The following is a 17,479-nucleotide window of genomic DNA, read 5'->3' on the forward strand; positions in this document are numbered from 1 at the left end:
AAGTGTTGTCAAAGTTAGTAAGGAAATCTTGTGGAAGAGCAGTTGCCCGGCAAGCGGAACGTCGTGGGTTCAATTCCCGCCTTAGGCAGTTCGATTTTTTCAAGTTATTTATAATTTTCAAAAAAGGAAATCCTGAGATTTTGGCTTTAATACAATCGGCGAAGGTCCTCGGTGAAATGGTTTGTGGGACATTCTTCCTCGCAATGGTCACGTCTCTTAAAGCAATTCCATAATTATTGTGATCGCGGCAGAGTTTACTTTTCAGGCCCAAGGATTCAAGAGACGTTTTTACTATGTACAAGGAGGCAAAAAGGTTCTCTACAACTTGTCGCCCTCCTATAACTTGTAACTTGCGTAAATAAGATAGACTGGTGAAATTGCGATGGTGAGCCTCAAATATCAATCGGTCGGTTAGGATTTTCATGGTTTCTTTTTTATTAATTTTTACTTTTTTTAATATATTTTATTTTATATTTTTTTTTTTTTTTTTTTATTTTATTTATTATTTTGTTTTTTTTTAATTGTACCAACCTGACCAGATTGTCCTTGACTTCGAATCTGTCTACCACTTCCGTGATAATATCCGACACTCTTTTTGGGTCCAAAAGCAGCCTTTTGTTAGAATGCAGGCGATTTTTTCGTTTACACTGTAAAATTATACTATACTGCGTGAAGCCAGAGTAAATACATTTACTCTGGTGAAGCCGTGGTATCATTCCAGTCGAGCCGGTTCATACATGCCGCAGCGTGGCTCTCCCACGGAAAAGGTCTTCCAAAGGATCGTCCCTTTCTTTTGGCTCTGTTACAAGGATGCGGCGTTTATATGTACGTGGAAATATCAAATTGCTACCAGGCACGGATCTAGGGAGCGGCCGCCCTGGGGAGCAGTCTAAGAAATTATAACCCGAAATAGTTAATAATAACACAATAATTGCGTCGCCATCCTTGATGATGACGGACGATCTGCATTTGACTCCTAAGATATTGCGCACTTGTCTTGTTCGCGAGAATGGACTAAGGCCCGAGTAATATCTTTCTTCTCAACCAACATCCACTCGTTGGATTTCACGTTGACTTTAGACATGGCAGAAATGGTTAACGCGTTTCGAACAGTCCGTGGTCGGGGAAGCACTGACTGTCCTGGTGCCTGTGGCAGAGCAACCATCGTGGTAGGAACAATATGGGACTACGAGATCATGGCTATTTTGATAATGGCGGAAGACGGAGACACGCCACACCAACCTGACCATATTTTCTTTGACGTCAAATCGGTCCACCACCTCTATGACGATATCCGACACTTTCTTTGGGTCCAAAAGCATCTTTGCAGGCTTGTGTAAGAATGCTGGCGATTTTTTCCCAGTTAACGAATTAGTCGCCAACACTTTGTAAAATTATATACTTTAATTTATGAATGCAGGCGAATGTTTCCCAGTAAGACATAAGTGCCCTTTTCTTGGTTGGTTGCCTCCAAATAGTTGAGTAGAGGCGCTATTCCTTTGAGGCTTGAGCCGCTCGTTTTTCCGCCATGAGTTGTTTCTTCTTAATACGCATCTTCAACATCTTAGCTTCGTCGACACATTTGATAGTTATCACGCTCCCGAAATAAAAATATCTGTCTCTAGAGTCTCTAAAATTGCCATTTTGACATTTCCAAGAAAAAACTGATAATTTGCTAAACTTATTCTGTAGATTTAAAGTTATCTGACGATAAAAAAAATGCATAATCCTTTCTTGCGGAATATGTCACAGGAGTCAAGCTTTATTTTACAAAGTATAAGTATTATGACACTAATAAATTATTACACCCGCAACCTTTTAAATCCCATTCCCCCCTGATGGGCCTCCGGTACCCTCACTCACTCGGCGAAACACAGCGCAAGCGCTGCTTCACGCCGGTTTTCTGTGAGGCCGTGGTATCACTCCGGTCGAGCCGGCCCATTCATGCCGAAGCGTGGCTCTCCCACGGAATAGGTCTTCCAAAAGATCGTCCCTTTCTTTTGGTTCTTTTACAAGGATACGGCGTTTATCTGTACGTGGAAGTAGCAAATGTAGCAATTTGCTAGCCGCCCGGGGAAGAAATTCTTTGCCCGGGAACCCAAAATAGTTATTAAATAATCGCTCGGCTCCCAATCCTACGAGCTTGGTTCTAAGTCGAATCCCTCCGTACAATTTGCCACAATGTCCTCTAAAGGATCGTCCCTTTCTTTCGGTTTCTCTACAGGGATGCAGCGTCTATCTGAAGGTGCATAGAATAGATCGGCCGCCCTGGGCAACAAATTATAAGTTACATAATATAACCATTGCCCGGGAACCCGAAATCGTTAATAATTTCAAAATCACCCAAACATCATAATCGGAATCTGATACATCGTCCACATCGCTCGGCTCCCAATTCAATGAGCTTGGTATTAAGTCGAACCCCTCCGTGATATTCTCCACAATGTCTTCTAAAGGATCGTCCCTTTCTTTCGGTTCCTCTACAGGGATGTGGCTTTTATCTGTACATGGAAATATCAAATGGCCACCAAGCACGGATGTAGGGAGCGGCCACCCTGGGGGGCAGGTTAAGAAATTCATTACCCGGCAATCTGAAATAGTTAATAATAATCGTTCGGCTCCTAATCCGATGAGCTTGGTTCTAAGTCGAATCCCTCCGTGCAACTTTTTATGTGATAGGTGGCAGACTAGCTGACGGATTACCTGATGGTAAGCAATTTCCGTCGCCCATGTACACCCGCAACATCAGTGAAGTCACAAGTGCGCTGCCAACCTTTTAAATCCCATTCCCCCCCAATTGGGCCTCCGGTATCCTCACTCACTCGGCGAAACACAGCGCAAGCGCTGCTTCACGCCGGTTTTCTGTGAGGCCGTGGTATCACTCCGGTCGAGCCGGCCCATTCATGCCGAGGCGTGGCTCTCCCACGGAATTAGTCTTCCAAAGGACCGTCCCTTTCTTTTGATTCTTGCTACCAGGCACGGATCTAGGGAGCGACCGCCCTGGGAACCAGTCTAAAAAAAACCATTGCCCGGGAACCCGTAATAGTTAATAATAACGCATAAATGCCTGTATATAGGGGATAGTTCCCTTACACGTGGTGGTAAGTATGTAGCAGTATGATGATGTAATTAGGTTTAGATGTAGTAGTTGAGTACAAGTAGGTAGGATAAGTTGTTCGGGAGCGGAATATTAGATGAGCGTGTTTATTGCACTGAAAAATATTACAACAATTGAGTTAAGCGTTGACGGTAAATTGCGATGTCGGCGAAACGTAATATGTCGAGTGTGCTCGTACAATGCCGATTGATGTTCATTATACATAGGTAGATAATGTTTCAGAGTATGTTTAGGTAAGTGTATGAGATAAGTGCACTTTTCTTAGTATTTTAACAGATTTATTGCACAAAATATGCACTTATCCCATCGCACTATCCCTGACATATCCAAACTATAGTGACAAGGTTCTAAAACTTACAAGGTCCAAAATTGCAATTAAATGTGTCTGTGATATAAAGTCCAATCCCTTTTTCTTTTTATGGTCATAAACATTTTACTCATAATCTGGTTGGTTACTTACAAATACTTGAGTAGAGGCGCTATTCCTTTGAGGCTTGAGCCGCTTGTTTCTCCTCCATAAGTTGTTTCTTCTTAATACGCATCTTCAACATCTTAGCTTCGTCGGCACATTTGGTAGTTATCACACCCCTGAAATTAAAATTATAATTTTACAAGTAAAAGTTACGCAAGAAATATTCTCAACTATGTTTGTGCCCACGACTTCGTACGCTTTAAAATAGTTTGAATGTTTTTTTCCACGTCTTCGCAACATTTTTCATTGCTCTGTTGGTCGTATCGTGATGGTATATAGCCTACAGCCTTCCTCGATAAATGGGGCTATTCAGCATAAAAATACATTTTTTCAAATCGGACCAGTAGTTCCCGAAATCCCGAGATTAGCGCATTCAACAAAACCAAGTCTTCAGCTTTATAATATTAAGTATAGATGATAAAAGAAATTGTACCAACCTGACCATATTTTCTTTGACGTCAAATCGGTCCACCACCTCTATGACGATATCCGACACTTTCTTTGGGTCCAAAAGCATCTTTGCAGGTTTGTGTAAGAATGCAGGCGATTTTTTCCCAGTCAACGAATGAGTCGCCAACACCCTGTAAAAATATACTTTTAGATATCTCGATACTTATTACATTTAAAAAATATTAAACAAGCGAATAATTGTTTGAAAACAAACATTTGGGTTCCATGTTCGAACGCCAAGAATGCTTTATGTCGAAAAATAAGCTCAAAGTGCGTTCTAGCAATCACAGAACTTAGCAAAATTTGCGTTGTGGCTCTCATGTTATACGATAACGCATTGTGGCAATTATGAAAAGTTTCAGTCAGTAATTTTTCAGAGCAAACACTACAAGGGCGTGTATCTATAGATAAAAAAAAAATAGGAAACAAAAGAGAACGATTCATACTTGCGCGAAAAAGCCGCCAGCAAAAGGCCACGAGTAGCTACAGTGTAGGACTGCCACTTAATTTTACGGAATTTATCCTTGGGCAGAAGAGTTTTCCCACTTCCAATCGGCACCTGCAAATTAATAAGTCATTAATATTATAGAAATAACAACCAAAGATTTGATTTTATGGAAGCTAACCCTTTGTAAGTAACTGAAAATGTTCGAATTCGGAAAAGTACTGATCCGGCAGCTAGTAAATTAAAAAAAATGAATTACCAATGAATCGTCTATCGGGCTGTGCGTGGGCGCGTCTATGTTTTCAAACTGGTTGCTTATTAGAATATTGTCGTCGGAGCGGTCAAACACTTCCATGTTTTCATTTTCGACGTTTTCATTCTCGACGTTTTCATTTGCATTTTCCTCATTACAGTTTTGGGCTTCACCATTTGTATCATTTGTTTTATCTTGTATAGTCTTATCTTGTTCTTTTGTCGTGTTCTTTGGTTTGTTGTTTGTCTTTTTGATTTGTTTCATGCGTCGTAGGTTCTTCGCCACCATAAAAACTTTTTTCATACCCGTTTTGCCGAATTTCTTTCTAAGAGGCTGTGGCAAAACCTTCATCGATCGGCCGTAGACTTTTTCGACACTACGGATTGATCGACAGAAGTTCTTGAATGTCTTTATATTCATTGATACATTTACGGTGTCATCCTGTTGAACTTGACGACTTTCACGGTCGTCTATGTTCATTTGGTTACTTTCGTTCTGTACCAACTTTCTTGGTTTTTTACGCAGTTGTGCCTTGGACCAATTACTACGTGGGATTTTTTTGCAAACGTATTTTGGACTTCTACGTAGTTGGTCACTGGGTGGCAAAGAAAACCTTACAGTTTTTTTTTCACTAGTAGGTAATTCTTTGGGTAATTGATTAACTGCATTTTCGGGCGTGGCAGGTGTTTCTTGATTGGTTGTATTCGGCGTAACTGGCTGCGCTTTGTTATTCAGATTAGTTTTCTTTGGCATAGCCACTACAGCTTGTACCTTGCCGTCGGGCGACACAACCAGTCTCCTAGGCGCAGGTTGCTTCCTGCTCGTGCGGCAACCAACAGCGGCTTTTATATTATCCTTGTTGGATGGGTTGAGTACGTTCTTCGGCACGGGCTCAGGTTTCTTAGCCCCTTGGCGCTTCGGTGTATTAAGCTTGCGCCTTTTCCTCTCGTCCTGGTTAGCAAAAAAAGAAACTTATGAATTTACGTTCAGAAAAATACAACTTTGATTACAAATCTTATTATTATCGTTTGTTCGTAGGCACGGTTCAACAAAGTCCTGTATCTTAATCCAATTGGAATATTGAATAAATACAAGATTTTATAAAATATTGGTTAAAGATACGGAATGAAATCCTATTAGAATTTTTGACAAGTAAAAGCGGCTATTCACTCACATGCCTGTAAAACGGAACAGTCCCTAGCTTTCATTAGTTTTGATTAAGATATGACTATTAAAGGGTTAAAATGTTGATTATGATACTGTAAAAAATGTTTGTGTCTAAATTTAGAATATTATGGTACATATTTTTTGCAATAAAAATAATTTCAAAATCACCCAAACCTCATAATCGGAGTCTGATACATCGTCCACGTCGCTGGGCTCCCAATCCGACGAGCTTGGTTCGAAGTCGAACCCCTCCGTGATATTCTCCGCAATGTCCTCTAAAGGATCGTCCCTTTCTTTCGGCTCCTCTACAGGAATGCGGCGTCTATCTGTACATGGAAATATCAAATTGCAGGGCATGTATGCATTATCAGGCAGGGATGTAGGGGGCGGCAGTAGGTATGAGAGGAGCGTCAAATGGAAAGAGAACGCTTTGTGAAAAAAAAATGTTCGAAAGACAATTAATTTAATTTATTTATTAATTTGATTTGAAACGCCCCGTTGGTTTATTAAACACATCTTACGAAGCAACAGAACGATCGAACATCAAGCTCTTTTCAGGTACCTTTCTCAAACCCTAAGAGGGGGCGCGGGCACCACAATAAAATTTTTGCCCCGCTTGGAAAAAATCGTGTCACATAAAAAAAATCCGTAGCCGATTGCTATGAAATCAAGAAAAATATGAACCGCCTTGTCGCTAGTTGAGTACTTATAATGACAGAAAAGATTTAACGGAACTGAAACTTAAAAACCCATTGTCGTATCTAGGGTAATTTTCCAGGGGCGGGTGTGCGCCCCTCTACGCGCATGAAAAAACTTGAGTCGCTTGAGACGCCCAATCGCGCGCGGGGAGCGACGAACTTACAAAATGGCGTAGACGCACGTGGTAATTCCGATTCGCAATTTCGCATACGACCAATCGTATGGGAATTAAGTAAAGGCATTGTGTGAATCTATGTGTGGTATAAAATTTGAACAGCCTGCTTTCAACCGGTTGCGGTGGAAATCTATACAGATGATGATGATCAACTATAAAAAAATTATAGTTGATCAAACAAATAGGGTTGATGACTTCTAAAATTTTCCTAACAGGACCACTATCAAATTCTTAAAAAAAAAACTCCCTCATACTAAATGACTGATTGTGCTAATTTGTATGGATACCTAAAGGATTTTTTACAATACCTATTTACGGAAAGTTATTGCATTTGATTGAGCTGTAGAATGTGTCATAATAATGCAAATTTTCACTAGTTTATGGCAGATTTTTTGCAATCTTGATTGTCATAATTTTTAAGAATTATTAAGGATGTTTGTGACAAGAAAACTCCGCCAAGATTTGGTACCGTTTATTAAAACAAACCGATTAATATAAACCGATGCAACCGTTGTCTTATAAATTCCATTAAAAATAGGATTAATTCTATGTCGCGCCTTTATTATTAATTATTTTCACTGATAACTTTACAAAATGAAAATGTATTAGGTCATAGAAATACCTACATAGTACTAAGACATTTTGAATTTGATAACGTTGATGATATTTTTTTTTCATACCGGATGCACAGCACCCCGTGGGAATTTCCAAACGGACGCATCAAAGTTGCACTAGCACGGGGCTTTTGATTTCGCGCGCTTTGATTTTCCCATTAGAATCGATGCTATGGTGCACAACATACGGATCAAAATCGGAAAAAAAAATCGTATTGGAATATGGCTCGTGTATTCGAATATTTATTCTATTTCACTGTATCACACACATTGAACATGGGTTCTGTTTTCGTATAATTTAAGTAATATAGCATACTATTTAAAAAGATCTACTTACTTGGACGGGCGACCAGGACAGTACGAATCGGTCCATCGCCATCCTTGATGATGACGGACGATCCGCATTTGACTCCTAAGATATTGCGCACTTCGCGAGAATGGACTACGGCCCGAGTAATATCTTTCTTCTCAACCAACATCCAGTCGTTAGATTTCACGTTGACTTTAGACATTGCAGAAATGGTTAACGCGTCCCGAACAGTCTGTGGCTGGGGAAGCACTGACTGTCCTGGTGCCTGCCTGTGGTAGAGCAACCCTCGTGGCAGGAACAATAAGCTTGGGTCTCTCAGGTAAAAGTTTCATTACACCCTAAATGCAGCTATTGCAGCCCCCGCCCCGCCCGTCCGAACAATAACCATTTCGCCATCGGTCCCAGGGTGTACAAAAAACACATCCTTTTTTGCAATGCGTTTCTCAGTAAGATTGTGCCCAAGCCCGGCTTTGTGTGCGACCGAAAAGTCATTGTCTCTCGGACGCAGTCCAGGCAAAGATAACAAGGGACTAGAGCATATCTATAAAAACAATGCTTTTCTATTGTTCCAAACATGGTCCCTTAAAATACAATAAAAGCAGACTGTAATATTCCATTGCTGAAACCACGTGACTATTTAAAATTTCTGTACAATCCGGAATCATCCATAGTTACTGTCATTTAAAAAAAATAGCACGTGTTTCCTGCCCATGTCCCTATTGACCAAACCCATGACAAAAAAGATGATGGTATGTTGGCTACAGAGTTGGTTGGGAAGAGCGAGAGAGCCTGAACAGATTCAACGAATGAATAGAACTGATAAGTGTTATGGCTATGGCGTCACTTTTATACCATGAGAAGAAAAAAATAGAAAAAAATCGACCAATCCCGTGGCTTGTTTTTAAGTCAGCGCCATCTTCAGTGTTTACCGATATTTTTTTATTTATTTTTGTTGTTTTTTTTTGTCAAATTCATTCAATTGGAATATTTTGATTTTCAAAATAAGAATTTAACGTTGCGTTAGATAGTGGGTAGTTTGTAACTGTTCTCAGATTTTAACATATTTCAGAGTACGTACTTCAGGAAAAAAATTATTGAGCTCAGTTTAGCAGTTTCATGTAACTTTTAGAACAATAGACATCAAGTTCGGCGCGGTACATACCCGATGTACAAAGGCCTATACTTATCCATAGGAACACTACCTGCTGCATACTTAAGTAGGCAAAGAAACTGCATTTCAAATAAATAAAAATACTATGCAAAATGACACAACTTAGTAAGGGAAAAACGAGTGAAATTAATAAATTATTAAAAATCAATCAACATGCTTGATATAGTAAAAAAAATATACAAAATTTTCTTAGAACTCGTAGAATGTAGAATTTACTCTGAATTGTTAAATAATAAGTAAAGACGTTTTTAATCCCATTTTCTTAAGCTTTCGAAGTTGTTAGTCTTAATCGCCATAACACTAAAACGCTTTTACGTTACGTTTAATCTAAATAATTAGACATACACCTTCACTTATCTCAAAATTCTTCAATTTCTTGGAGGTTTTCAACTGCTTTGTCATGACTGTTTCAATATCTTTTCTTTTTTCATAAAGGTTTTTTGGAAAGGGCCAGAAATCGTATAAATCCGAGGAGTATGGATAGAGTACCTAGATCATCCGCAATTAATCAGAAGTGGGGTATGACTTGGCGTGTAATTGTGATGAAGTACAAAGCGATTCGTCATTTTTCTATGGAGGCTTGCTAGCTTCCATATGCCGCCATTTTTGGAATTATCATTTTGAATGCAACTGAATGCGTATTACACGTGCAGATTGACTGGGTCTTCAATTATTGTAAATGTTCTCATAATACTGTCTGGGTGTTACTATGTATAATATGTATGTATTTACAAAAAAAAAGTATTTAAGTATGTTTATATCCGTTGCCTAGTACCCATAGTACATGCTTTGCTTAGTTTGGGACTAGAAGCGTAGTGTGTAAAATGTCCAAGGATATTAATCCAATATCCAAGGTCCAAATATATCGGGAACTTAGTATTAATTAGGTATTACATCTCATTTTTTGCTTGTTACAGTATCCTCCTCCGTAGCCATTTCATCATCATGCGCATGTTGCTTTAAGAAAAAAGCAAAATGGCGGCATGGATATGCCACAAAGGTTCTATCCCCTTTCTCACTGATTCGTTACATTTGCAATTATTATTATCTTTTTTTATTATTATTATTCGGTTTTCCACCATATTTGAAGTCGAGAGGACGTATTGAAAATTGCTATTCTTTGAGTAGATTATTTTCCACATGCTTGTATGTAAGTACCACTTTTAAACAGTCAAACACAGTTATAATCGTTATACCTAAATTACTTTCAACATTCTTCAAGCAATATTTTATGTGGTAGGTACACTTCTTTTCAAATCTCTAAAATTCAGATGCGTGTAGTACACGACCTTACAGGTTGTTATTTCTCTGTATCAGCCAACATTTACTTAAATTAGAACTTGGTCATATAGTAACTACCGAGTATAAATAAGTAGGTAGTTAATCAGACTATGATTACAGTAAGTATTCCTTCATTAAATGAAAGTAAGAATCATAATAAATTCTTTAAGTATTGCTTATACTCGTACTTAAATAATAATAGATATTGTTTATATCGTCCCCGTGTTCTGAAATTTAGTATAATACCGGCCTCGATTACCTAAATTACTTAGGTACTGTGTACATTTCATAAGAAGTATTGTCAACCAAGCTTCAACGCCTAAAACTGGAATGATATTTAACGCCTGACGAAGCCTAAGCCGGTCGATATTTTTTGTCAAGTTGCAGTGTTCCTTTGGGATGCTATTGAAGATGCAGAAACTAAGTACTTGCAAAGATTAACGCAGGTAATAGTTAGAACAATAAATTGAGGGTCCAGTGCGTCCGGCGCGCACCTACCTGGCTTACAATGGAGCGCATTACAAGGGTTTCATGGTCAAACTATACACTACCTGCTGCATAATGATGTTGCTAAGCAAGACAAATGGCAATTTCTAAGTAAGTACAGTCGAGGAACTTCAGACTTTACATGTTTGTTGCAAAATAACACTAATCATAACTGCATTATGACTTGCTGTCTTGAGCTTGAGTGCTGTCGACCGCAGACCTACAAGATACAGACGGTTTGAGTTTAAAAAAAATTTAAATGTTTGACTGGACTGAACCTTAGACGATAAATTTTATTTTTGCAAAATAACACTTATTATAACTGCATACGATTCACAGAGTTGAGCTTGATGTGCTGTCGACCGCACAGACCCACAAGATGCAGACGGTTTGTGTTTCAAAAAAATTTAAACGTTTGACTGAACTGAACAAAATCAATCATTTGGACAGTTGCATCAGTTTTTCATGCAAACTGAACGCACATATTTTCAGATATAGGCTCTGATTTCAAAATCTGTGCACGACTCAATCTATACTAATATTATACAGTGTGAGTCACGTTAAAGTGTACATATGAAAATATATGAAACTAGACCTATTTTTATCGACAAAAAAGAAGTCAAAATTTTTTTGAGATTTTTTTTTAATTTTTTATAGAAATTTTTTTCATCCAATTACTTATTGTAAAGAAAACGTAATAACTTTTAAACTAAGCGGTATATCCTGATAAAATAAAAACAGTAATAATGCTAAATAACAGGTAATACTAAAAAAATACATAAAATACACAAAAAGTGACAACAAATAATAAAAAATGATACTTTTTGAAAAAAATCTGCTTCTAAATTCGTGTTTTTTTGGTTATTTGATAAATTTCTCTAAAAAATGCCCCTATAACAGGTAGTTTTTATTACTTTGTATTATTCTCTATCGTATTATCTTTGTAAAACTAAAAATCGCATATCTCTATCCCTATCACAACATTTGCTATGATCATTTGAACAGAGGCCTGCCACAACATTATTCTCCGCTACAGGTAGAGACAATTTTAATTTTAACTAAAATGCTTATTTTACTTCGAAATCTTTTGTTTTTATTTGAAATCTAACTTGTTTTTATCAAAATTACAAATCTAGAGCCATTTTCAGTTTCGTTGTTAACGAAGCGTTGAATGGCGCGCCCGGAGAGGCTTAGTTCAAACGATCATTGCAAACGTTGTGATAGGGATAGCGACATGCGATTTTTGGTTTTACGAAGTTAATACGATAGAGAATAATACTAAGTAATAAAAACCACCGGTTATGGGGGCATATTTTGGAGAAATTTAACAAATAACCAAAAAAACACGAATTTAAAAGCAGATTTTTTTCAAAAAGTATCATTTTTTATTATTTGTTGGCCTTTTTTGTATATTTTATGTATTTTTTTAGTATTGCCTGTTATTTATCATTATTACTGTTTTTATTTTATCAGGATATAAGTAACGCTTAGTTTAAAAGTTATTACATTTTCTTTACAATAAGTAATTGGAAGAAAAAAAATTCTATAAAAAATTAAAAAAAAATCTTAAAAAATTTTTGACCTCTTTTTTGTCGATAAAAATAGGTCTAGTTTCATCTATTTTCATATGTACACTTTAACGTGACTCACACTGTATTATAATCTATAATTATAACAGTTCGATTTTTTCCAGTTATTTATATTTTTCAAATTCGTCGTATTGGCAAAATTGTCCTGCAAGGGTAACAGTTTGTACTTACCTACTTGTTGCTGAATTTTCAAAAAAGTAATTAAAACTTAGGTAGGTAGGTTTTAGAATGACTTGATAGAGCTACTAAGTAGTAAGGTATTTACGCGGTGAAAAGCCATTACATTTCAGGTTCAATACCTGAGTCGCGTAAATAAATAAAAAATCACGTCTGGGTTCACTGTAAATATTTCCAGTCAAAAAAATCCTTCCTTCCTTCCATTATAAATTTTAATAATACTCATTTTGGCGCAGTCGGGTAAAAAGCATCAAATCATTATTTTAAGTTAGTAAATCCGTAAAAAATATGCAGCGCTATATAATTTTGAGAAACTGTTGTCTGCCAATTTTATTTAAGTGAAAACTTACGTTTTGATCGTGTGGAGCCAGTTCTTCAAATGAATTTAAACTGGTCGACATTGTAGCTGATTTAAAGTTATGTAAGGACGTGTAAGTAAAATGATATTATGTGTTCGTGTACAGGGAGGGTAGATCATAATCGCAAATAATTTTGTCTATGGATTTTAATGTGTTGATTGATGAGAGTGATTTAATTTTATCATGGGCTTAATTTTCTATTAGTTAAATTATTAAGGTTCTGGATTGGTAAAGTTATAATATTAATAGTAGGTACGGGTGGTTATTAACTTCAAGATCTTTAACGACAACTGAAGATTGTGGCTGGATAGATTAGAAGAGCATTTTTGAATCTCTACAATAACGCAATGTGGTCAACACTTGACCACTTGACAGTGTTGTGGCAAATTATGAAAGCAAAAAAAGCGACTTATTCGCGGGAACGCGGGAAACTGAAGCGTCAATGTTCAGCAGTTTTTTCTCGAATGAAACGAAACAGTGCAACATGTCATCACTTCTTAAATTCTCTCAAGAAAAAAGTCTCTTAAAGCGCCACATCTTTACTCAAACTTAAGTGAAAGGGAGGGATAATATCATTTCAATAGGGCCATTCATTAGCTAAAAAAAATAACTAAGGACTTGGCTGTGTAGCATCATGCCTTTGCCTTTTCCTGATAAAGGAAATAATCGAACAAAAAAAGCTGTCAGTGTCAAAAAGTCAAAACAAACAAGTTGTTTTTTGAGGTTAGAAATTAAATTTTATCAAAGTTAAATGGTATCTTACACTGTCACACAATTGATTCGTTTTATACTTTAGACGCAGACCAAATTTTATTGTAAAGATGGCAGCGGCAACATTGGTGTCAAAGAAAGCTGTTAAAAAGGGAAAAATTAAGAAGACACTTAAAAATGTGTTGTGCCGTCCTGACCCCGTATTTTGGTAAGTTTTCTTACATTTTTCAACTGTTTTTTAATGATTAAAGATCCTCGTCGGTCGTTCTGTACCAATACTAACCTAGCGATTCGGGATTTATTAGCTACAGCAGGTACTTTTTGAACTTTTTAATTCCCTATTAATATACTTTTAGTTCATGAATAATAAAAATGTATTACATATATTTATTTTCTTTTTACCACAGGCCACTCATATCCGATGAACAGAAAAAAATTCTAGAGGTAATTATGAACAATCATAAAATAGATATACCAAAATGGAATAAACCACTCTGGAAAGACATAAAAGTGATTCCGAAGGACGAAAGACCAAAGCCACCTAAAACACAGTAAGTTTCCTTAAATAATGAGCATTCCTTAAATGATGATGTAGGGTAATTGCGCCGGTTTTCCGTCCAGCTCCTGTTTTCGTCCATTTGACCGACTTGCCACAAACAAATACGGAAAATTAGAATACAAACCTAACTTTCCGTGCAAGTTTGGACTTGTTACAATCTATAATATCTTAGTAACAGTTCTGCCTGCATGAAAATGTAATTTGACAAGTAATAACTCCAAAAAAATCTACGGAAGTTGCTGCTGCACACAGGTGAATGGAAAACGTCGTCAAGTTAGAAAAAAACGTGCCGGTTAGGGAACTTTCATGGTATGTTTAATTACTGTTTTAGCTACTTTACGTAATGTTTTTGGCACGTATGTCTAATTATTAGCATAATAAACACTATTTTAAAGGTTTATTAAAGTTTTTGTATAGAAATCTTAGATAATTAAGTGGACTAATACTAGCATAACAATTTTGCAAGATTTTGGTTTTCGTCCACGTGGACGGAAACCCTGACACCTAGTTAATATTTTTAATAATCATTTTACTTCAATGGACCTACAAAATACAATGTTTTTTCTTCCAATATGATCTTTATTGCTATTACATTAAACATTTTAGTTTACGTCCACTTTTTAACAGTGAAAAACCCATAAAAACCGTTAAAAAGATGTGGACGAAAACAAAAAAGAGCTTTAAACGTTGTTGTGTTTTCGTCCATGACATCATGAGCAAGCACTGGGGTGGACGAAAACCAAAATTAGCTATTCCTGTAGATTAGTTTTCGTCCATTTGTCCTTCGACCTATTGAAATATTTTCCTAAATTTAGGTAAGAAACTTATTTAAATCTTTTTGATATAATTTGAAAGCTAACAAAATTACCTTTCAAATTATATACCACAATCCATAGTTACTGTATTGTAGAATTGGTTTTAAGTTAATAATTCAACTGCACCCTTTTTTCTACACAGTGGTCGAAAACTAGCGTACACTAGGACGAAAACTGATTTTTTTGGACGAAAACTAGTGAAATCGCCTCTTTTGCATAAAATATTTTTTATAAAAAAACCCGTGGTATTTACCTACTTATTGTCATATAATATTAACGTAAAGTAGACTATATAAGGACTAAAATGATATATGATTAGAGATGGGTAGTGGGTAAAAACCCATTTCACCCGATTGGGTTAAAACTGGGTGATTTGGGTAAAAACCCGGTTTTTACCCATTATCATTCTGGTGGGTGAAAACAAAAATAGCGTTTTTTTTAAGTGAGAAGTGGTATTTGTTGCTAAGAGGGCGTTCTAGTGTTACGTAATGCAATCTGGGGGAGAGGAGGTCTTGAAAAACGTTACAATGCGTTACAGTGGCGGAAAGGCGGTTCGATTTCAAGTTTTTAAGCAGAAGTACTTTGTAGTTGGTGTTTTTATTTGTAACTTTATACCGTAATGTCATCAAAGAGAGAGTTTGGCATCTTTGGCATCCCCCCCCCCCTCCATGTCCTTGCCATGATCACAAATTATTGTGTTCCTATCCTACTAAATTTCTTCTAAATCGGTTCAACGATTCTTGAAATAACACCCATTTTATAAAATAATTGGTCACATCATCATAACGTGATCAATTTTACGATTTGGCCACGATATAAATGCATATTAGTGTTAAATTTGACTTATTACTTATTAATCAATAAACTTAAATGAGAAAAATTCAATAAAAATAAAGAAAATATACCAATTGAAATAATTATAAAATTATTTGTTTTCACCCGGTGTAAACAGCCACGGGTGGAATGAAACGGGTTTTTATTGGGTTTTTACCCTCATGTGGGTTTTTACCCGGGTGGAAACCCATCTCTATATATGATACATATGAGTAAGGGTATTTTAAGATATTCATTTCGCATCACAAAGTTGGCAACTCCGATAATTGGACGAAAACTAGCGCACTTACCCTATATCTAGCTATTTCTTTACTGCTGTGACTAATGCTTTCATATTGATGACTATAATCAGGTGTTGTATTTTTATTTTTTGCAGAAAGCCAGACGGGCTCCTATTTGGAATATCTGAATGTACCAATGCCATTCACAACCACAATTGTGCAGCCATCTTGGTAGACTCTGCAGTCAACCCTCGTACCATAGTTCAGCCTGTAATAGAAACTTGTACGAATGCTAACATACCAGTCATCTGCATCAATGATTTGAAGGCCTTATGTACCTGCAATTTTGGTATACCAACTAGTTGTTTAGGAATCAAAAACAACTGTCTGCCTGATCTCAACAAAAAAGTATTAGAAATTGCAATTTCTTTCAAATTACCTGAACAAATTAAAAGTAATGAACCAGTGGAATCTATGGATACTAGCAATGCCCAAGAGAAAAAAACAGCTGACACACCAACACAATGTCCATACTTGTATAGAAATAATAAGAAAACAAGAGTGTTTATACCATCAGAAGGAATTGTTACCAAAAATGTTAAAGATTTCAGTGGTCAAGACTTTATTGAATTTGCAGCAAAGATGGAAACACAAAATAAGGACCGGAAGTCATATATGAACATGGTTTTGAAGAAATTGACAAACAATCCTAACAGGGTTCAAGTGAAACAAAAAGATGTTAAATGAGAGACGCTTTATTGTATAATGTAACATTACTATAATGTCAAAAAAAGACATGTATTTTTTATGTTAAGCATTCCTAAAGGAATGTAAGTTTGCCAGTACACAAAAATAACTAGGGTCTTGAATATAATTTTTCATAAGTGTGCCCCTGCATTTCTGTATACTGTAACCAAACTTTACCAATTTTACCCATTCTACAATCTACAATACAATACATGATGTATTGGTAAAATTTGATTTACATATTAATTAATTAAGCTAAACAATAAATCATGATATACTCCATAAAGCACTAACAAGACATTTTATGGAGTATAACCTGGGAGTAGATATATTTATCTTACATTTCAATCGATGCATTGCATTTATAGTTTTTATACAGTTCAATTTAATAAAAATCAAACAATAAGTTGTGTTCAATGTTACACCTATATGATAATGACTATTAGTCCATGATATCTGGCCTTTTTACACCTAAAACATACTAAACAGGTATGACCAAGTCTCCTAACAATTTGAACATGGTGTCAAAGTATGAACATTATAGACTGTGTAGACTTACTTCTAATTGTGGCCATAACCATAAAGTGCACTTTAGATGTTAAATATACTTCCAGAAAGAAGTACAAGGTATTTACATGAAAATGTTAAGAGTTAAATTTTATATAAGAAGAGTACATACAAATGAAAAAGTAAAGGTTGTTGTTATTTTATTATGATTAACTGGTTAGTTCCCAAAATAATTATGATGTTACATTTTATTCGTTATTTTAATATTACTTCACGATATGACTATGAGTAAGTGTATTTAGGATAACAATAAGAATTT

At 36.2% G+C, this 17,479-nt stretch overlaps 2 protein-coding genes across 2 annotated transcripts; one reads left to right on the top strand and one right to left on the bottom strand.

The window, feature by feature from the left end:
* Positions 1–721: 721 nt before the first annotated feature.
* LOC135078559 (uncharacterized) lies at positions 722–12,633 on the bottom strand. The gene is made up of 7 exons (XM_063973094.1): positions 12,630–12,633; positions 12,402–12,437; positions 6,080–6,231; positions 4,745–5,689; positions 4,487–4,599; positions 4,028–4,171; positions 722–3,706 (listed from the first exon to the last, which is right to left on the bottom strand). Exons 1-7 carry the CDS (start codon positions 12,631–12,633, stop codon positions 3,598–3,600), a joined length of 1,503 nt encoding a protein of 500 aa, XP_063829164.1. The 3' UTR covers positions 722–3,597.
* Positions 12,634–13,335: 702 nt separating this feature from the next.
* Positions 13,336–17,347, top strand: LOC135078947 (uncharacterized). The gene is made up of 4 exons (XM_063973549.1): positions 13,336–13,489; positions 13,563–13,685; positions 13,885–14,028; positions 16,062–17,347. Exons 1-4 carry the CDS (start codon positions 13,401–13,403, stop codon positions 16,651–16,653), a joined length of 948 nt encoding a protein of 315 aa, XP_063829619.1. The 5' UTR covers positions 13,336–13,400; the 3' UTR covers positions 16,654–17,347.
* The last annotated feature ends 132 nt before the right edge of the window (positions 17,348–17,479 follow it).

Source organism: Ostrinia nubilalis, chromosome 15 (genome assembly GCF_963855985.1).
Source record: "Ostrinia nubilalis chromosome 15, ilOstNubi1.1, whole genome shotgun sequence".
Taxonomy (NCBI): Eukaryota; Metazoa; Arthropoda; class Insecta; order Lepidoptera; family Crambidae; genus Ostrinia; species Ostrinia nubilalis.